The sequence below is a fragment of the Cavia porcellus genome, unplaced genomic scaffold (assembly GCF_034190915.1).
Source record: "Cavia porcellus strain 051 isolate PalLab524CR breed Dunkin Hartley unplaced genomic scaffold, mCavPor4.1 scaffold_9, whole genome shotgun sequence".
In the NCBI taxonomy this organism is placed as follows: Eukaryota; Metazoa; Chordata; class Mammalia; order Rodentia; family Caviidae; genus Cavia; species Cavia porcellus.
In genome coordinates this window covers 67342048-67364570 of record NW_026947492.1, presented here as the reverse complement: position 1 = coordinate 67364570, position 22523 = coordinate 67342048, and the positions used below count along the sequence as shown (strand labels likewise).

Genomic DNA, 22523 nt, shown 5'->3' with positions numbered 1-22523 from the left:
GCTATATTCCAGCATCTGAGCTATTTCTCTAGAGAGGCTTTTTACTTTGCTACTTATTGATTTGCCATCTTCACAGCTACCTCATTTTCTTAAGGTTTTCATACCTGCCTAATATTTTGCTGCTACTCCAGAATTTGTTCCATGAAACATATAACATAGGTGTAATAGAATTTTCTTTTTCAATTCAGGGTTTTAACTGAAGGCCTCCTCCAGCCTTGTTTTACTGGGAAACAGATTCTTGGTAAGTGAAAATAGTTTTTCAGACTGGGCTGCAGCTTATTATCCTCATGCCTCAGCATCCTAGAGTGCTGAGATTGCTGAGTTTACTGCTGTGAGTCATCAATTCTAGCTCCTTAGCATTCCCTTAATGCTATGAGATTCTCAAACCATCATCACTTTTGAATTTCTGGACGTTTTCAAGGATATTTTGGAGTTTTGTAAAATGTCACTCTACTGAGATTTCTCTTTTTTTTATCCATGATTACATTAGGATTATGTCGTCTGAGGAGAAAGACAGCATTCATGTGATTAGGGTAATATTCATGTTGTTTCTTCTTTAGGAAATTGATCTCCAAAAAAAACCCCACCTGTTTACAGGCAGCTCCTATGTACTAGCATAGTAATACAACACATTTTCCAGCATAAAAAGCAGAGACTCTGCATTTCCTTAATATAACAATAAAAACAATGAATAAATAAAATTAATGAAAATGCTACTTTCATGCACAATGTTTTGAAAGAAAGTCAGTATATACAGCTTTTACTGAGAGGTTATAGGACTTCATGTTTCCCCTCATTAAGAGCAGAGTTGATACAAAGCAATAAATATTCTTTTGAATACTATTTTGGTCTCTATTTCAATTCATTTCTGTTACTATGTCTAAATTTTATCATAATCAGACAATTTTTTTTCAGAAATTATTGTGATCTAACTAAAAGGAGCTATTTTAGTTAATGTCCCATCAATGTAAAATTTATTTTTTGTTGGTTTCCTTATTTATCTCAGGATATCACTGTTTCTGCTGCTGGGATATGCTCAAGTGTCATCTTGTGTATGCCTTGTGAAACTCCTAGTATTAGTCATTTGTCTAAGAAACCATTGTATCTCTTAATTCCCCCTGCCTTTTTGCTTTATATGTACCACTTCCAAGAGATAAATGGAATTATTGTGTATCCCAAATGTATACCAATAAGTACACTGAAAATAAAATAAAAAATAAAAACAATATTGTAAGCCAAGTTATTAATGCTTATTTACTACTTTCTAATAGAGTTTTCTCTCACTAGTTTTTCTCAGGAAAAATAGAAAGACATATATCAAAAATATCTTCATGAACCATTATTGATCAATGTGTCTATATGTATGTACTGTAGTTAAAGTAAGCAAAATATGAATTTCTGATGATATCACCATATGTAGCAATTCTACTGTCCTTTCTTGCTTGTAACTCCTACTCCATAAATGAGAAGACATGTTCCATCATTTACCATATATGTACAGAATTGTGCATATCTAGTATATAAATATAGCAATATCAGGAATGCATTCAGGAGAAAGGTCATTTGTCACTTATGTGACTTGGGAATAGTTTTTCATGTTCTCTGGATTTTTTCATCCTTTTAACAGTGTATCACTGAGGAATATTTTAATTTTAATATCATCAAAAATATTAGTTTTGTCTTTCAGGAATTGTACATTTTTTCTTACCAAACTCAAGAACATAACAATTTTCTCTTACATTGTTTTATAAGTTTTTTAGCATGTAGTTAACTTTTAGCTTTAATTTTTATTTTCAGGTTTTTCAAACATTTTATATTAAGTTTAATGAAAAGTTCTGTATCTAGATTCTGTTTTTCACATATGCATTTCCAGTATTTCTAGTGCAATTTGTAGAACAATCTACCCTTTTTTCATGGAATTATGTTTGTCCCATTCATGTACTAATAAAAATAGAAAAAAACAAAGACATAAGAAACACCAGAGAAAGAGAAAAAATTCAGTTACATGTTTGTATATATTTTTAGCAATTCATTCTTTTATATTTATATATCTGTTATTCTATCATTAAGTCATTGCTTTAATTACTGCAACTTTATTATTAAAATTGGGTTGCAAGAGTACTTGTTATAGCTTGTGTTTAGAAGTCAGACCCTAAACCTCATGCAGTCATAGGTTGGGGATTTTGAACTGAAACTTCTACAAACTGTCAGCTTTCCCCCTTTTATTTTGGATGCCAAGTATTTTGCCACAGCAATTAGAATCATTTTGCTGAGGTCATCAAAGTAATTTGCCAGAATTTGGATGGAATAATGTTGAACCTACAAAATACATTGTGAGGAATTAAATGATTACATTGCATTATCAATTTAAGAATATTAACGAGCCTTTCATTTAGTTGGGATCTTTTAATTTTCTTTCATCAGAAGGGGAAATGAGAGAATAGGGAGTAAAAACTATCAATAATGTATATATGTATAATCATTGTAATAATACTGTAAATAATAATGTTATGCATTATTTTAAACATGAGTATAGTTCTACAGACATATATGAAAAAGAATTATTTCAATAAATTCTCAATAACTACATGATTGTTAGTGGAGAAAAATTTTGTTAATTTTTATTTGGTGCTGTGATTCTACATCTTGTTTTTATCTTAAGACATTCTTCATGGATTCAAGGTACCTTCAGGAGCCTCCAGTTTTAGATTACTCCTCATATACACAGAGAGAGAAAAAAAGAAAGATGTCACTGGTCAAATACATTAATGTTGATTTGTGATTAGATGTGAAACCTTGACTAAACCAAAGACAATATTTTTCTGTATATGTACAGGAAAGCAAAAGCTGTGAAAATAGAGATGTTTTAAACATTCCTGTAGAGCACTGGAGAAGACATTCAAAAACAAGTGCAGTGTATTACTTCTCATGCATGCAGTCAGTGCTTCTCAGAAACCTCAATTGTATATTAAAGAGATCTAAGTTATCACTCAATCACATTCTCATAAAAGTCACACAGCATATACCTCCAAATTTAGAAAAAGTCTTGGAGAATTCAGAAGAAACTTGTACAGAGTTGGTTGTATAAGTGATTCCTCAATCTATTTTACATAAAGTATATGTATGGAGTGGTCCTTGTGAGCAGAAATCTAAAATAATACCAATAATTATAAAGATATGACATTTTAAAGCTTAATTCTTATGTAAAACTTTATTCTAGATGCATCAGGGGAGTTTTATTTATGTCCAATATTTATCTGGGAGGGAAGTTCTATTATAATTTCTATCATATAAATAAAAAATGTAGATGTATGAATGGTATCTAGTCATCTAAAGTGCCAGTACTAAACCAAGATTTGAAAATCAGCAACATGATACTTATTAGAAATTCAGGACCTGAAATTGTAAAACTTATCAAAAGGATTTTTTTGGAAACAGTTTGTGGCAGTGAGAAATTCATGGACAGAAATCATTTTAGGGGAAATGCTATGGCTCTGTGTTTTTATGCAAATCAAACAAACCTAAACGCTTCAGTAATTGAGAAAATAGAAACTGTTATTGAGGAAAACAGTATTATGGAAACTTGAAAAAGAAGTCTTTCTTACTAATTAAAATCTTTGCATTTAAATTGGTCAGTTTCTGCTAGGTATGGAAGTATATACAGAATTGTAACACAGACTCACATTCATGTGGAAAATGAATTATGCTTTTTAATCCATAATTTTTTTCTTTTTCCTAGTTTTGTTAGGACATTTGCAGTGATTATGTTCCTCATGGGTAATTGGTACAGGTGCACAACACATCTTAATTCTTTCTTTTCCTTCTCCCCATCACTCTTCCTTTCCCTCCAGCTCTTAGTCTCCTCTTCTCCAAAAGATGTGTTGCCCTAATTATCTTTTTCTTTATATAGTTAAAATAAATGAGAATACTTATGTATTTAACCTATACTTTTTTATATGTCCTTGGTACATTTGTATATCTTAGTTTGCTTGTGTTCTCAGTTTTCTTTTTCATTTTTTTTTTTTTTTCGGGTCTAGGTGTGGCAAGAAGTCCCTGGAGACTCAATCTCTGATCCTGTCTAAAGCTGAGATTATAAAGGAGGTCTCAGTTGGTGGAAACCTGTTACAGCTACCTTTCTATTGCCACCTATAAAGGAGACCAAGTGCAACACTCAGGGGAAGGCTGAGTGAAACAGCTGTGAATTTTGGAGGGTGATGTGGCCACCCATGGAGAGGAGCACTTATATAGTACAGACTGAGATCTGGACTGTGTAGCCAACATACTTCTTGTAGGAAAAAGTTAAGCATTAAGTAATAACACCTTCTCTATTAAATCAGGACACATCGAAGTAGTGAGTATGTATTATTGATAAATAAATTATATATTCAGTTAAATATTATATGTAAAACATCTCACAAAAATTCAGGCATAAAACGCCCATTAATTTCATGAGATGAATTCAATTTCCATACGAGTAGGAATTAACGTTGAAAGGTGCCTAACAATAGCCCAAAAGTAGAGAACATTCCATTGGTTTTGCTGTTATCTTTCAGATGGACAATGATATTTTAAATGATCAGAGTGCCTACGTTCTTGCAGAAACAAGTAAAACTTTACAATATTTTTGTTAATTTTCCTGGAATGAATTCAAAAATATGAGAAATGTATTAATTTTGTCACTTTAATATGTTTCCTTATTGAACAAAAAAGATAGTTAAAAATATGATTAGAGAGTGCAGTTAATACCAAGGATGAAAGAAAGTCTCTAGGCTATTTTTAAAATGTCTGTGCCCAAGCCTATGGGAAAATTCCCTACCATTCTATGCCTCATGGATCATTTGAAGCCTTTTGAGCACTTAATTTGTCATCCTCTGTTCCTTCAGGCTATTTCACATGTTGAATCCTGCACTATCAAAGCACTGGAATTCAACAGAACTACAAAATTACCTCCTATCATGCTGAAACAACCTGAGGCTGTCAGGTTTTTACTCTTTCTACCCCTCTGGTGAGTTGAACTGGTGAGAGAAGTCATCAAGAAAGTACTGACATCCTCCCTTAGGTGAAATTATCACACAGTCTTACAGCACCTATTCTGGTATGGGTACTGGACAGAGTATAGTGTCTTTAGCCCTTCTTACCCCTTTCCTAGCTGATCCTCTGTGTAGTCGATCTGTCAGGAGTAATTTTCACTCCAGGGCAGGATTCTCAAAGAAAAAGTGCTTGCCTGGAAATATCTGATTGTGTTGCTGATTTTATGCTTCAGTGTTTTAAGGAGCTATTGACTTGCTCACAGTTTTATAAATGTGTCTCTGTCAGTCAATGAGAACTTGTAATAATAAATTTCTCAGTTTGAGACTGCCTATCACCTAGGATTTGTAAGGTATTTTAACCATGGATTGTGTAAAGGCACTTTAATCTTCCTTTCTTGTCTATTAATTTTGTTCTATGAACTGTGTTAATTCTTACAGAGTCTCTCACCAAAGACTAGATTCCCAGATTTTAATCTTCTTATGTCTTTCAAAAACAGTGGAAAGCTTTAAATCTTAGAAGCATGCACTGACTTTTTACCAATCTCCATTTCAGAATGAGAAGACTATCAACACAAAGAATCAAAACTCAGAATCTGATCATGTTCTGAAACATTCAAATGATTAAGAGGATGATTAAGTGATGATCTTCATTAAGAGACTTACTTTTCATAGTAAAGTGACTCTGATGCTGCTGGAACGCAGAGCTACCAACTTACATTCTACATTTTTCCTCTGCTGATCTCTCTCTTCTCCCTGTTTGCCTTTCTGTCTCTGTCTGTGTCTCTCTGTCTGTCTCTCTCTTGATGTTTCATCCTCCATGCCCAAATCCCAGAGGGAGACTTTCATTTCCCCTAATCAGCACAGAATGCTATACCCACTATAATGGGAGCATCTTTCACCCAGCCACATTTTTCCTCGTTGGAATCCCAGGTCTGGAGAAGGTCCATGGTTGGCTCTCCCTGCCTTTCTGCTTTATTTACTTTGTGGCTTTACTGGGGAATACCATGATTTTGATAGTCCTCAAGACAGAGCAGTCCCTCCGAGAGCCCATGTTCTACTTTCTGGCCATCCTTTCAACAGTCGATTTGGCTCTTTCTACCACCTCTGTGCCCCGCACGCTGGGGATCTTCTGGTTTGAAGCTCATGAGATTACCTTTGGAGGGTGTGTGGCTCAGATGTTTTTGATCCACACCTTCACTGGCATGGAGGCTGAAGTCCTGATGGCCATGGCTTTTGACCGCTATGTGGCCGTCTGTGCTCCACTACAGTACACAGCCATCCTGACATCCCTGGTGCTGGTGGGCATTGGGTCCTGGATTGTAATTCGTCCAGCATTGTTCTTACTTCCCTTAATCTATCTTATCTACAGGCTACCCTTTTGCCATGCTTGTACCATCGCCCATTCCTACTGTGAACATATGGGCATTGCAAAGTTATCCTGTGGAAATATTCGTATCAATGCTATCTATGGGCTCTTCGTGGTCTCACTGTTTCTTTTGAATCTTGTCCTTATTGCCACCTCCTATGTGCACATTCTCCGTGCTGTCTTCCACCTCCCATCCCAGGATGCGCGGGGAAAAGCCCTCAGCACTTCTGGCTCTCACCTAGCCGTTCTCTGTGTTTTCTATATCCCATCAGTCTTCTCCTTCCTCACCCACCGATTTGGACACAACGTTCCACACTACGTTCACATTCTTGTTGCAAACCTCTACTTGGTTATTCCACCTGTGCTTAACCCCATCATTTATGGAGTGAGGACCAAACAGATAAGAGAGTGAGTGCTCAGTGTGTTTAATAAAAGATAAGTGTCTCGTGTTCTGTTTCTAAGGTGTTTCTCTGCTCTAGGAAGATTTATGTGCTTGCCTTAAAGCAAACTTTCCCTATATCTTCATGAAGATTTACCTCATTACTGTAAATTTTCAAGCTGTTATGCACTAATTGATTTAAAAACTAAGAAACGTCATTTCATATCTAACTCACAGATGGATGAGATATCCTGGAAGGGAAATCCTGGAAGAAACTTGTGTGACTTGTACTCATATGATCTCATGCATAACACTTGATAACTTCATTTTCTATAATTGTCACTGGAATTTGACCCTAATTTTACTTCTTTTACTGTTTTATTCTGTTTTCTCTTTCCCTCGTTACTTTATGCTTTCCCTTCTTTTTTCCTTTTTCTTTCTCTATTTCTTTCCCTTTCCTCCCCACCCTTCCTTCCTTCTTTTTTATATTTTTCTTTTATCTATTAAAGGATAGTACATTTTATTAATTATTTAATATATTTGTTTTGAGAAGTCTGTTTTTCTTAAGTCATACTATGTGCTGAACATAAATCAAGATGTAAAGTTAACAGAACAGTCTATGTCTCTTGGAGTTATATTCTGTCTTGCACTTGTAAAGCCAGGTTCCTGGATTCAAACATTTATCACAGAATCTGTACCTTAGGTAGCTTTGTCTGCCAAGTATATGTTTCACTAAAATTATAGCCAAAGAAATAGTCAATTTTCAAACTGTATCTCCAATATGCTAACAGAAACATATCACTGATTGATTCTGCATTTATTCCTGTACATAATTATCAGCAAGATCTGATAATCTAGGTTACAGGTAGTGTATCCATGTGATACATGCCTGACTTGATACTACTGTGTTCAGATATGTTCTTTCAACATTTGTTTGACCCTTGAGTTATCTATCTTAAAATCTAAGGTCTTACATGGTCTACACATGAAATATCTCAAGTTCTGCAGGAGTCTTTAGTGTGGAAATTCTAAATTCTTCCCTGAGTGATGCATGTAAGTTAGAGTGGCACTTTTCAAGTGACTTGTTAATTTCATTTCCAAAAAGTGAAAAAAAAATTCATGCATTTAACTTGTTATATCATTTTACATTTCTTTACAGTTTTGATTATTTTGTCTTCTACATTTCATTTAAAGAACAAACTAACTACAAATAAAATGAAAAAAAAAATTAACATTGTATTCATCCAGAGATGATACTTGGTAAACTTGTATACATCCTTAATGTTAAAATCATCTTTAATAATGTCCAACACTTTTTATGCGACATTTAAAGGCAGATTCTAGAATGTGTTTTTCTGATATAAGAGAATAAAATTTTAATTGTAGCCATTCATGTTATTTTGTTAGATTACATCATATTAATTTACACAGATGAAATATTTGATGCATTTTGTAACACTGATTGCAGTTACATATGCATAGAGTTGTATAGTGTGTGAGTATTCATATTAGCTATTAAATGCATCAATTTCAGTATAAATAGGCTTTTTTGTACTGGTTAGTTGTTTGTGAGAACTTCTAAAATTCTAAAATAGATGAACTTGTCTATTATGCAAGTTCTCATACAGGGGCTTAAATAGCACTGCAAATGCTTCATTGGTTGTTTCCAACAGACTCTGAGCCCAAATCTCCTTTTTGCTTTACTTTATATCAAACACATCCATTTAATGAGCAGAAATGCTCTGTAAAGTATATGCTATGCATCAGGAACTATGCTCAGATCTGAGGAAGGTTTTATGACAAAGATGTGGCCTTCAAATCTGTGTGACACTCATATGCTACTTAGGAGATTAAGGTGGAAGCATAATTTGAAGTTATGAGTCCATGAGTCACCTGGAAAATAGAGAGAGGAGTGGGAGAGGGAGACAGAGAGATAGAGAGGAAGATACACACACATAACGGTCGAGAGAGACAGAGACAGAAAGACAGACAAAGCCAGAGAGAGAGAGAGAGAGAGAGAGAGAGAGAGAGAGACAGAGAGACAGAGAGACAGAGAGACAGAGAGACATAGAGAGAGCTTTTTAGGGCTGAGAGGTGCAAGGAAAGCATACAAGGAGATTGGGAGCACTAAAACCTCTCCAATGAATAACTGTAATAATAGTATAATTACCAGGGACAAGAGGCAAAGTCCAGAACTTAGGAGCCAGCAGCAGTAAGGGAAGATGTGAGTGACTATCTCAATACAAATCACTGAGACCAATTTTGTTCCTCTCTCTGGCATCCTGTAATGTACTTGGATCCTCACAATGTCCATGGATTGGAAGGTCAGGCCTGATCCAGACACAATTTATAACTGCTCTTATCTGATAATTTTGGTGCCTGGAGTGAACTGGGCATTCTGGGAGACCTGTTGTGAGCAAGCCCAGTAGGAGGGAAGCAGAGCCTGAGCCAGGTGAACATGCTGGCTTCAGAGTGTGACTTGGGCTCTGGATGGAAGATAGAGTCCTGGATCCAGCAGCCACACAGAAGACAGAGGAACCTTTGCTAGTCCTAAATCACATATATAGACGTTTCCTAAGGGGCAGTCAAAGAGACCTTCTCTTGTGGTCCCCTGATCTTGGTCAGGATGCACTGGATCCTGAATCTGGCCAGCTGGACCCAATAGGAATCCAGACCTGTTGTGGTTTGGAGTGTGGAGTGACACAGTTCTCATCCCAGTGAAGGGTGAGTCAAGGACTGCCCACTCTGCTCTCAGTGGACACAACTGGACAAAATGAGGTAGGGAGTACAGGCAGAAGCTCAATGCATCAGCGTGCTAGAACCCTCTGCAGAAAAAGCTTTCCTTAGGAGCCCAGCACACCTCTTCCTTTCTGATCTCCCACAGTGTTTCACGTTCATGGTTCTTAAATGTTTAGGTCTCTAACCAGAGACATTTCTCTCTGTCTCTGTCTCTGTCTCTGTGTTTGTCTCTCTGTCTCTGTCTCTGTCTGTCTGTCTGTCTGTCTCTCTCTCTCTCTCTCTCTCTCTCTCTCTCTCTCTTTCTAACTCTCTCTCCTCTCCTCTCGCCTTCTCTGTCTGTATTTGTATTAGGGTAAACATAAACCCACTGAACAAATTTTTTAAGTATGCAGTTCAGTGTAGTTAAATAAGTAGAAATTCCTTCTGCATTAGATATAATAAATTCACTTTTGACTTACAATGTTTAAATTTTCAATGAGATTATTGGAGCAAACTCCATCAGCAATCAAGAAGCACGTGTGTGTGCGCGCATGTATAAATGGAAAAACATTTTTTCAAAACAGATTTATAGACTTTTGTATTGGTCTATACACTTACTAATTTCAGCACTCTTCATATCTGCCATTAGTTCCTCTTACCATCTGGTTTTACTTCCTTTCAGACAGATACCCTTTTACACCCAGCTGCTGCTGGCCAGTGGCTTGCCACTAGGAGGACTGCAACCTCAGAATAGCAAGTGTTTAGCTGAGGGAAAGACTTTCCTGTGTACCTAGTCCTTTTTACTGAAATTAGAAAAGTATTTAGATATGATAGTTATAGTCGTGTAGTTAATTCCAAGGCTTTTGCTTTGGGAAGTCACAGTGTTAGTGCCACCAACTTTTTTTTTTAATCATTGTTGTAATGTCCCCAAAATTGTCTTTTTTTTTTTAATTTTATTTAAGGAGAAAAGAAAAAAGAAAAAAAAAGCAGAGAAAGGGTACAAGTTATACAGATTTACAGAAAAAAAAAACAGTAGGAAATCACTAGTTAATGGATTACATATTGTCATCTTAGAAATAATTGTTCAAGTCACAAAATTAAAGCTTGTAAAGTGGACATTCCAACAATGATACTGCAAACAGTTCTGTTCAATGATCCAATAAAACTCTGTGATATCATTGTCTATCTTATACACTTAAATATACATGCAGTTATATACTTTAGAGCACTTTCTTTTCCTCTCTTTTATACAATGACTATTACACATTTTGGGTTTCATTGCTCCCATGGTTCTTATTACTTTTTTGGAAGAGAGTAAAACCAAATGTGACATAACAGAACAGTATCGGTAAAGTCAAAAGGGTGGACATAATAGATAATGTAAAAACATAATACAAGGTGATCAACAATGGTTACCATAATGCCTCCCGCTATCTCTAATATAATTGCCTATGTCATTAGTTATAATACAATTGAACAAAACAGTAAAGAACAAAACCGACAAAACCAAAACATTGGAGACATTGTAGGTCTTCAAAAGTAGATAAAAGTCAACGAAAATGGGCATTATAATGAATCTCATTATCTTCACAGCTGATGCCTAAACTTTCGAACCTGATACTATGCAGCAAAACAGAATAGGGGAACATCAGTCAAAAACAAGATGGTGAGAGTAATACAGGGCTTCAAATCGAGATAATGGAAAGTCAAAGTGGGTTACTATAATATATCCTGCTATTTTTCTTTAATTAAAAGGATAAAAATAAAAAAGTAAATAATGGAGTGGAGATTGAGATAAAAGAGGGCATAACAGCGAAACAGCGCAGATCAAAACATAACCATTTAAGCAGAATAGTGTTTCACCTCCAGATAATCCCGACCCAAAAATAGTTACCATATTGTCTCTTTCCTTGAAATCCTTGAGTACAACTTCATATACTGTAACATTAAGTATATCAAAACAATGTAAAACCATTTAAGAGAATGACAGCATTACAGAGTATTTAGAATCGACTAACAGAAAATGAACAATGGTTTCTGTATAAACTCCTTGTCTTTAAAAGGTTTTTGCTTATACTATCGTACATAATAAAATCCAATAAGATACAACCTGTTTAGACCATTGGAGACAGAAGAACAAAAGCTTGATGAGACTTCAAAACAAGATGATACTAAATTAGTATTACCTATTAAGATGTCATTTTCTCCAAAATAGCTGTTCCTATCATCCAATCTTCTCTGCCTCATTTCTGTTGAGCTCTTTTTCTGTCAGTAGCTGTCAGTTTGTCTTCTTCATTTTGTTTCTGCTCCATTCGTTGTGGCCTCCCCACCACTATTTCTGGATTCTTTGTATTTTTCTTTCCTTTTTTTTTTTTTTTTTTTAGACTATCCTGCAATACTCTCTGTAGAGTTGAATTGGTGGTTGCAAATTCCCCCAGTTCCTCTTTATCCTGGAAGCACCTTGTTTTTCCATCAATTTCCAGGGACAGTTGTGCAGGATATCTCAATCTTGGCTGGAGATTATTATCTTTCAAAGCTTGAATTATTTCCCCCCATGCTCTTCGTGATTTGATGGTTTGTGCAGAGAAATCTGCTGTAATTCTGATGGGTGTTCCCTTGTAAGTGGTCTGTTTCTTGTCTCTGACAGCTTTTAATATTCTGTTCTTGTAATGAATTTCTGGAATTTTTATTATTATATGCCTGGGTGTTGCTCTGTTTGGGTTGTAGGTAGCTGGGGTCCTGTATGCCTCATACATCTGAGTATCTTTACCTTTTGCTAAGGTAGGAAAATTCTCCTGGATTATTTCTGTGAGTAGCTTTTGTAGTTCACTTGTTTGTGTCCCTACTTCTTCTTTTATGTTCTTTATCCTTAAGTTATGAATCCTCTTACCAACTTCTTGTCTTTGTATTATTGCTGTTTGTTTCTTTGTTATTTTTAAGAAGTTTTTCATTTCATTCTCCCATATTACAAGTCTGCCCTCCAGTTCAGATAGTCTGTCCTTAGTTTCTTTCAAGCTGTTATGCCAGTCTTCGATAGACTTCTTAGTTTCTTGATAGTCCCTTTGAACCTGCTTCACGTACTCTATGCTTTCTCTGTTTTCTCCATCAAACAATTCTCCCCTCTTTTTCTGTTCTTCCATTCCACCATCTGTTTTTTCTTGGGTGGTGCTTAGCATTTCTCTAACTATTCTGCATACTTCTAGCTTCAGGTCATTAATAACTTCATTCCTGAATTGATCTATGAGGCTCTCTACATGGCACGTTATGTCTATTGGTGCAGTGTCCGCTATTGCCTGGCTCTCAGAATTGGGGGCCGAGGAGCCTTTCTTGTTGCTGCCTCTTCCCATATTCTCTGTTCCTTATATATGCAAGCTTATATAGGAGACCCAGCTTCTCTCCCTGTCAAACACAGCCTGATCGAATTGCTCCGGTTAGGTGTTCCCGCCCACCGCAGCGCACCAGGAAGTTCCAGACCAGGCAGCCTATGCTTGCCCCTCCTGGCTACCGTTGGGCTCTGGGATCTGGGTTGGGCCAGCCTACCGGGTCCGCCAGCAGTGTCACACAGGCCAGGCACTTTCACCAATTCTGCCCGAGAGGGGGATGTGTGGCTGGAGTCGCCACCACGCCCTGATCCCGCAGGACTGCCCGGGCCCAGAAAGTCCTCCGCTGGAGTAAACCTGTGGTAGAGTGTCAGTTTCTCTCACTCACCTCACCACAAGTCAGTGCACGCCTCCCTGCCCATCTTGTTTTTGACTCCATTTGCAGATTCCCATTCTCAGAGCTTTTCCGCATCTCTCTCCTTGCTGAGCCGCTGTAGAGGCAGTCTCCGCGCGGCGGGAAACCCAAATTGCGGCTTCCAGTGGCACGGGGTCCAGCCTCCACACCGAGGCTTTTCTGCTTCTGTTTTAGCACCAGGATTGCATTCCAAGTTGGTTTCTCTCAGCACAGTTTGTTCCTGAGTCAGCAGAGCATATCTCCACCTGCTTATGTCTCATTACCCCGCACCCTTCCTGACTTCTGAGCCAAGCCTTTCAGAGAGCTTCTGTAGCTGCTGTTATCTGTCCGCCATGTTCTCCCGGAAGTCCACAATTGTCTTCTAACTAAGGGCAGTAGGAGCAGTTTTAAAATGCATATGCTAAGACTTGTTTCAAATTATTTAAAATTAAGATATACAGCACATTCAAATAGAGCATTCCAAGATGAAATAAACATAGAAGAGAATAGGGATGCATTTTTGATTTGTCAGCTTATAGACTTTAGTTGTTATCATTAAAGTAAATGAGAACTGAGGGAAAAAAAAAAGCCAAGTAATGATCCTTCAGGAATAAGAGTGTGTAAATTAATAGATCACTAAGAAAAAAATGCTTAAGAGAAATGAGTGCTCCTTGATTTAGAAACAAAGTATCAGGTACTTTCAAGAGAACAATTAACGTGCATCAAATGTGACTGATAAGGCAGCACAAAGACAGACTACGTAGGAAGGAGAGAAAAATGAATAGAAAGTGGATTTGAGAATACAGATCTCTCTAGTATTTGTCAGATAAGGAAAGAACTAAATTAGGAAAGTGGTACAGAGAGGGATAGGATTAAAAGCCTATGGATAAATAGTTCTGGGAGACAAAGAGAGCTAGGAAAACAACTAGAGAAAAAGCTCCAAGTCCAGGGATGTAAACAGCATAACATTTAGAAGGGACGTGTTGGTTCATAGGAAAGGAATGTGTAATGTATATGTATGCATGGAGAGGAGAAGCAAGCTATTGCAGAAATCATCACACAAATATGTCACAAGATTAAGTAAACATCTTTAATCAATTTTTAGGGTCCAGAGTTCAAATTGTTATGCTGAACTATGTCAACACTCTCCACCAAGGCAGCTCTCAATGGCAGCACCGCGATGGCTCCCACCTTCCTGCTGGTGGGCATGCCTGGCCTATCTGCTGTACCATCCTGGTGGACAATACCTCTCATTGCTGTCTACCTCCTCTCTGCCCTGGGTAATGGCACTGTCCTTTGGATCATTGCCCTGGAGCCCACGCTACATCGTCCAATGCATTTCTTCCTCTTTCTGCTCAGTATGTCTGATGTTGGTTTGACTACAGCCCTGATGCCCACCTTGCTGGGCTTGGCCCTTGCTAATGTTCATGCTACCCCTGCCTCCGCCTGCCTCTTACAGATGTTCTTTGTCCATGTGTTTTCTGTTATGGAGTCCTCTGTCTTGCTGGCTATGGCCTTTGATCGGGCACTGGCCATCTGCCGCCTACTTCACTACCCAGCAATCCTCACCAATGACGTTGTCAGCAGGATCAGCGTGGCCATTGCTTTCTGATGCCTGGGTGTCCACCTGCCACTACCTTTTCTCCTGGCCCACATGCCATACTGCCACCCACAGATTCTGACTCATTCTTATTGCCTGCATCCAGATATGGCCTGTCTAGCTTGCCCAGGAGCTTGGGGTACATTCTACAGCCTCGGGGTGGTCTTGTCCGCTATGGCATTAGACCCCCTGCTGATTTTCATCTCCTACGGCCTGATTGGCAGGGTGCTGCACAGCGTGGCATCCAGTGAGGATCGCTGGAAGGCTGTGCAGACCTGTGCTGCTCATCTCTCTGCTGTGCTCCTCTTGTACATCCCTATGATTCTTCTGGCCCTTGTCAACTGGCTCGAGCTGCCGCTCCCTCAGCCTGCACGCACGCTTCTCTCCTGTGTCCACTTCCTGCTGCCCTCACTGATGAATCCTGCTATCTACAGTGTTAAGACAAAGGAGATTAGAGAGAAAATACTCAAGTGGGTGCATCGCAGGAGGGTGGGCTGTGCTCAGTGAGCAGGCAATCTGTAGGATGTTTCTCCACACACGGCTTAGAGGCCTCCCAGGACAAGGACTCAGTTCCTCACATGTAAAATAGTCATTCAGGTAAATGAGTGCGTGTACTTGAATGTAAATACCTGTTTCTAGAAATGTGCATGTGTAAAGGGTCCCAGGGAATTGAAGAAATCCCCAACACACACACACACACACACACACACACACACTTACACTCAGTGACATAAAGCACCAGACTCCAGGGTTCGCTTAGCCTTCCAGCCATCCAGGTGTGTGACTGTTGTTCAGTTGCTGTGAATTCCCTCGCTGTATCTATAACTTAATACCTGAGGAAAGCAGAGGAGCTAAACCACACCCGGCACAACAAAGGGAAGACTGTAGCACTCTGCCCAGCTGGAGGAAGGATTTTGCCCTGCGTTGCATCATCACTCAAGGTAGTATTCTGATTGATCCTTAGCAGTGAAATGAATGAGAAAAATTGTGCACCCTCTCATTTATGGTCTTCAAACCAAGATATAGGTCACTTAACTCATCATCCAGGAAAAGGAAAAAAGTAATGTAACTTTCTATGCTTTATTTTTTTTTAACTTTAGTCTATTGGTATATGTGCATAGTGCACAGTTTCCATCCCTTGTGTGGAGTCAGTGTATGTACCCAACACATATTATTTCCTTTTCATCTCCTCCCACCCTCTTGATCATCTTCTTAGTATGTTACCTGTGTACTACATAATATTCACATTCCTTGTGTGTGGTTGGTACATAAAAATAAGATATCTCAATGCTTCTAATTTTAAAAGATAAGTTGAATTTTTGAAAATATACACATTTACTGTTAAAATTTTACATAATTCAGAAGAAATGGAATAAACAAACACCACCTTACATGACATCATCCATGCTTAACTGCAATTGTCCTTTTTTTTTTTTTTTTTTTTTTGTACCAGGGATTAAACTCATGACCTGGTGCTTCCCAGGCAAGAGCTTATGCCACTGAGCTAAATCCCCATTCCCACAATTATCTTTTTAGAGAACATTAATATCGTGCTTTATATAAGCAGAGTCTTTAATATGGTACACAGTACACAGGATTGCCGGTCTTAATCTTTGCTTTCTGACAGTTACAGCATTATACTGCCACACTCACATCACAGAAATCAGAATTGGCACATGGGACTCACCTTCAGAATGATGTTGAGAATGCACACACTATTTGCTCTCTTCAGTAAAGTATTCTTGGGCTGCGTATGTAAACCAGCAGGCATAAGGCCCTGTTTCGTTCTCCAGTCCTAGAAAATCATGATCACAGTCATCACCAATATCTTTAATCTCTATGTTCCAAAAATAATCTCTTATAATTTTGTCTAAAATTAAGCCAGGTGTGGTGTAATCTCAGGAGGCTGACGAAGGGGGGTCGTCATGAGTTTGAAGGCTAGTCCAAACTGTACTGTGAGATCTTGCCTCAAATAAATGAATAAATAAATTTGTCTAAAATTACTATAATAACTTTTACTTTTGTCTTTCTCTGTCAAAGTCCAACAATATATTAATCACTAATAATAAAAGTGCATTAATTACACATATGTACTGAGACAATCATATATAAAATTTATTTTAATTCTCACTGAAATAAATACTATGTATGTCATCTTTTAAATGCATACATATGTATACTTATACATACAAAACACATGCATCTGTGTGTGTATGGAATTTGCATTACAAGTCCTTTAATTATGACATCACTAATCTTTTTAAATAGCTTCACAGTGGATTTAGTTTAAAAGGTGGCATAAAGAAACCTCAGTGACATTTTAATGGAATGATTAGAAGATTTGGATTTCTAATAGGAATTACATTTGTTGAATAACTATAAGAGAGTAAACATTTATAGTTTTTCACAAGAATCTATGATGTGTTACTTTTAACAATGTCATTTTATATTGTTTTATAAAGCTTTTTGTAAGCTAAATTTAGTTCCATGTGTTTTATAAATATATGACTTTTTTACTTTTATAAATAAAACATTTGTCATTTATCATTAAGATACTTTATCCAATTATTATGTACATTAGAATAGTATTTTTTTATTATTTTATTCTTGTACTTTAGGTGTAGCATAAGTAACTAAAACCTGTGGTTAGTATTTCCAAAATATTCAAGCAAATTATGTAATTTTATTTTTTGTTTAAATCACTAACACCTCCAAAACAACTATAAAAGATAAGAGTAAAAGTAACTATTAAGATTTTCTATTTTTAATAGAAGCTACATTTTTTTTTTACTTTTTAAAATTATGGGGGCCAGGGATGTAACTCAGTGACACAAGTGCCTGCCTGGAAAGCACCGAGGTCCTGAGTTTGATTTTGGTAACACAAAATAAAGTAAAATTAAAATTATGGTTTGCTGATAGATTTTTGAGTAAACTCTGTAAAATTTGAATATCTAATTTTCATTTCAATTTTATTGTTTTTATAGGCTTGTTGCTGAATCATATTGAATGTTTTTCAGCATTCCCTGATAAAATATAATAATCACTCTTTAATAAAATTTTGGATACTGAAACATCCTTGTGATTAGAAAGTAATGCATTTTAAATGGAAGGAAGCAAACCAAATCCACATATTTCAAAGCAAGTACATTAATACGTTGAGACATGATCTTAATAGAGTACCACGCTTGCCTTCCAGGTGTATGTTTTCTTTCTAAAGCAATTAGATGAGTTAGTATCTCCTTTTCCCAGGCTAAGATTTAAGAATTCCCCAAATGTATGAAAGTATTACTGAGACAGCACTTGACTTCACATTTGCCTTAAACAGGGCCTCTGTTGTTTTAAAAATGTTAGACAGAGCAGATCAGTCCAGAAAAAATGCTGATAACCTCTGAGAGAAATCCCACCTCCCCACATCTATCCCTCTCCTCCCCCAGCCTCACTCAGATAACCAGTGAAGCACTGGAGAAAAAAATGAGGTGAACTTCAGGTTTGGAGTCACATAGGCCTCAACTTTAATCCTCACCCCACTACTCATTTTGTCCCCTGTGTCACAGATGCAGTGAAGATGGTATGAACCAGGTCCTCACAATGTCTTGCATAAATATCACATTCAATAAATGGTGGTTACTTAAAATAATGCAAGTAACAGTAACTATATTTAAACATTGTAAATATTCAGTTTGAATAAAAGTCTCCTACTACTTCATTTTGTAACCAGAAAACTGCAGTGTGGGGCCTGCTGAAAATGTTTTGGAATTGATTTGTGTAAATCAGTGATGGTGAGCTAAAATCTATCATCTTTGACTGCTTCATCATATTTATCACTCTGCTAAACTGAGCAAGAGAAGCCTATTCTTTCACAGTAAAACTTCAGCTACTTGCTCCTGATTCCTACTCTTTCTGGCTTCTGTCCAAAACATCAAGCTTCCAGCCCTTGAGTGCCAGGGGCCAAGGCCAGCACGGGGAAGGAGTCAGGCGAGAGACTGAAGACACAGGGATACCAGTTGCTCAGGAGGCAAAAGGCGATTTATTAAAGGACTCCAGAGTTTTATAGTGTTTCAAAACAAAGAGCAGTACAAGTCACTTCAGGACACTTTCTTGTGCATGCAGCAAAGATAAACATGTTCTTGGGCCCATGAGAAACTTCTTTGCTTATGTTATGAAGCTATTCCCAGGTTAATATCAGCGCGATGCTTTGTCTAGAAGGCTGAGGTTACTGCAGGATAAGGAACTGTTTGGGGTCCAGCCTAAGTGTGTGGTTTTCCACACCTGTTCACTGCCAGACCCCAGGTTCCTGCTCCCAACACTTGGGATTACCACCTCAGAACTGAGAATCATACCATGCGCCCTTTGAAAAGTCACTCTTCATCAATTTATTGATACATTTGGGAAGAATGTTCTTTTCAGTAGCACTGGGGGGGGATGGGCATGTTAACAAGGAATTTGCTACAGTAAACAAAATTTAATGGAGGTACACAGCAACTTGATAAAACTTCAGATCCCAGAAATGCTTTACAAAATCCAAACTCTGGATTTGTCTGAAGGCTTGGCAAAGCCGTCTGATTAGCAAGCACAATTTAAATCTCTCTCTCTCTCTCTCTCTCTCTCTCTCTCTCTCTCTCTCTCTTTCTGTGTGTGTGTGTGTGTGTATGTGTGTGTGTGTGTGTGTGTATGTGTGTGTGTGTGTGTGTGTGTGTGTGTGTGTGTGTGAAAAAGTGAGAGAGAGGCCAGAGACAAAGATGCGTATCATAAGTATGAGTATTCATATTGATGAGTATTCAAATTCCTGGTAGAGCCAGACAAATAATAAATACATGGAACAAGTTGCAAGTATTAAGTACTGTGTTCACTAGCAGGTCAGTCAACTCTCAGTGGATTTTTCCCTATGAGAATACAGGCCTTGAATAGTAATGTATTTCTAATGTTAAGATAATATAGTATAAAAATATCATTTTATATGAAATTATCAAAATAATATATGGCCCAAACAAAACTGTATGGAGAACATATTTTATAAGCAGTTAACTTACTTAATATTTATAATGCCTAAAGAATGTTTACATTCTGTTTTCAAAGTGAATATGAAATGCATAATAATGTATAATACATAGTGTTATACATTGAAGTCACACAGCTGTTTAGTATCAGAGTCAAGGACAGAGAATGTATTTTTGAGTTTATCTCGTCTTTTTCCTGAAAGGGCTGACCTTATAACAGAGTTGAGAAAGTGTATAATTCTGGATGAAGCTGAGGCTCTGAATCATAGTTTTGAAATATATTAGTGTGCAGGAGTAATCATGAACACTGTGCCCTTATAGAAAGACGGCATAGTCCCAGTGGCTCCTGCAGACTTCTGGTTGGGCTTTAGACATTAGAAGATCCTGAAAGTTCTTTATTCTGACTTCATTAAAAATGCCAGGAAGTGGCAAATGTCTTCAGGCAGACTCAGGTGTCACAGTGTTTCAAATGTGAACTGTGAAGTGACAGTCATTTTGGCTAAATGGGATACCTTGAACTCAGATAGCAGCATCCAAGGGAGGAATCGTATATCCTACATAGGTCCCTGAGGTGTTAACTTTTTCTGTGAGGTGTAAAGAAAAGAGAGCTGAGCACAGACAAAGTGATGGCTACTCTGAATCGCTCTGAATCACTCTGGATCTTTCTGGAACACTTCAGTGTTTACTGACCCTGATCTTCATGACCTAGTGAATGTCCCTTGGTGCTTTGATTCAAGTTTTCTTTGCCATGGAGATTGTTGAAATTATTATATGTTCTTTAACATTTTAAAACCCACTAGGCCAACTATTTACCAAAAATGACGTCTTTGACTTCGTACCTTTTTTTAGTGTAAATGGATACACATCTACAAAGCATGCACTCTGGAAAAGTTACTTTATTGTCAGAAGTTTTAAAGAAGAGCACACAGTTCTTGCCCTATAGAAATTCACAATACAGTGGTGATGAGAGACATGCACTTAAAGGTACAGTTGCACATGAGCCCCTGATCACTTTACCCTGGTGACCCAGGTCTTACCCTTACCACAAATGCCGAATCCTGCCAAGATTCTTTTATAACTCACTCCCTATAAAATAACTTCATATAGAATCAGCCTAAATAATTGATAGAGTTGCTCTAATTTCCCCTTTCATATTGACTAGAAAAATATTTATTGAATATTAACATACATATCAAACTCCTGAAATCTTGCTAAAATGAAGACTGACCTGCAAACTTGCAGAAGCATAATAAAATTCCAACATTTAAACAAGGCTTTAGACAACACCTTGCTGATGATCACTGGGCTACACTTTTAATAAGCAAAATAATAAACAATCTCAGTAAAACTCAGACACCTTGTGAAGAGTTTAATTTAAATAAAAATGAGAATTTAAACAAGAGAAGGCCTATGCTTCTAGATCCTAAATGCTTCCAAAATCTTATAGGGTTCCCTTAGTCACAGTCCAAGCCTGTACTTTCCAGCTCTCCCTTGGAAGATTCTTGGGATTTTTACTCTTCATTATTGTGCTGGAAGATAAGTATTTTCAGTGACTCAAATAACAACAAAATGATTCATGTAGTCTATGAAATGCAAGCCTCTATTTGAAATTCAGAAGTTATGTTAACAATTAATGCTAATTTAATCACCGTGAAGTCAAAGAAGCAACTTCCTTTTTGGTTGGAAAACTGTCCTCTTTCTATGGTAGATATCTCAGAGAAAACAAAGCTTTCACTTTTATGCCATCACTTAGACTTCAGATCCAGCTTCTCTAGGACTTTTACTCTAATCTGCCAAGTTTGCACACAGTATACAATTGGATTCATCAATGGCGGTACCAGCAAGAAAGCATCTGCTATCAGAATCATAGCTAAAGGAGACTTATGCTTAGCAAAACGATGCATAGTGGCCAAGGTGATGATGGGCACATAGAAGATTAGCACAGCAAAGATATGAGACACACAGATATTAAAAGCTTTGAGCCGCTCCCCTTGAGATGCAATGCCAAGCACTGTTTTCAGTATGAACACATAGGAGACGGCAATGAACACACTGTCTGACATCACACAGAGTGCAACAAACAGCCCATAGTAAAAATAGACCTTATTATCCGAGCAGGTCAGCTTCATGATATCCTGGTGGAGGCAATAGGAGTATGATAATAAGCACATATTACAGTATCTCAGCCTCTTTAATATAAAAGGAAGGGGAAGAACTAGAAGAATGCTTTTAATGACAAGTGCTAGCCCAATTTGTAAAACTCTGTAGTTGGTGAGGATAGAGCTGTATCTCAGGGGATGGCAGATGACAACAAAGCAATCAAAGGAAATGACCAGGAGCACTGAAGACTCCATATCTGTGAATCCATGGATGAAGAATTCCTTGGCAATACATGCATCAGCAGAAATTCCCATAGCATTGAACAAGAAGATTCTTAGCATAGTAGGGACAGAGGAGAAAGACAAGCCCAGGTCAGACAGGGCCAGCATGGAGAGGAAGGCATACATGGGCTCATGTAGGGAAGTATCTGTTCTGATGACCGAGAGGATGGTGCAGTTTCCCAGGATGGCCATAATGTACATGAAGCAGATAGGAATTGAGATCCAAACATGCATATGCTCAAGCCCTGGAATCCCAATCAACTGAAATGTGGTAATTTCAACCTCTGAAGTATTGGGAGGAAACATCATAGATAGAATCCTGTTCAGCTGCTGTAAGA

General features: G+C 37.5%; 1 protein-coding gene and 2 pseudogenes across 1 annotated transcript; 2 read left to right on the top strand and 1 right to left on the bottom strand.

The window, feature by feature from the left end:
- The first annotated feature begins 5833 nt into the window (after positions 1–5833).
- On the top strand, positions 5834–6835 carry LOC100731268 (olfactory receptor 52J3-like; annotated as a pseudogene).
- A 7507-nt stretch (positions 6836–14342) lies between these two features.
- Positions 14343–15314, top strand: LOC100722875 (olfactory receptor 51S1-like; annotated as a pseudogene).
- Positions 15315–21549: 6235 nt separating this feature from the next.
- Positions 21550–22497, bottom strand: LOC100731538 (olfactory receptor 51A7-like). The gene has a single exon (XM_003465362.4). The coding sequence runs from the start codon at positions 22492–22494 to the stop codon at positions 21550–21552; it is 945 nt and encodes a 314-aa protein (XP_003465410.3). The 5' UTR covers positions 22495–22497.
- Positions 22498–22523: the final 26 nt, after the last annotated feature.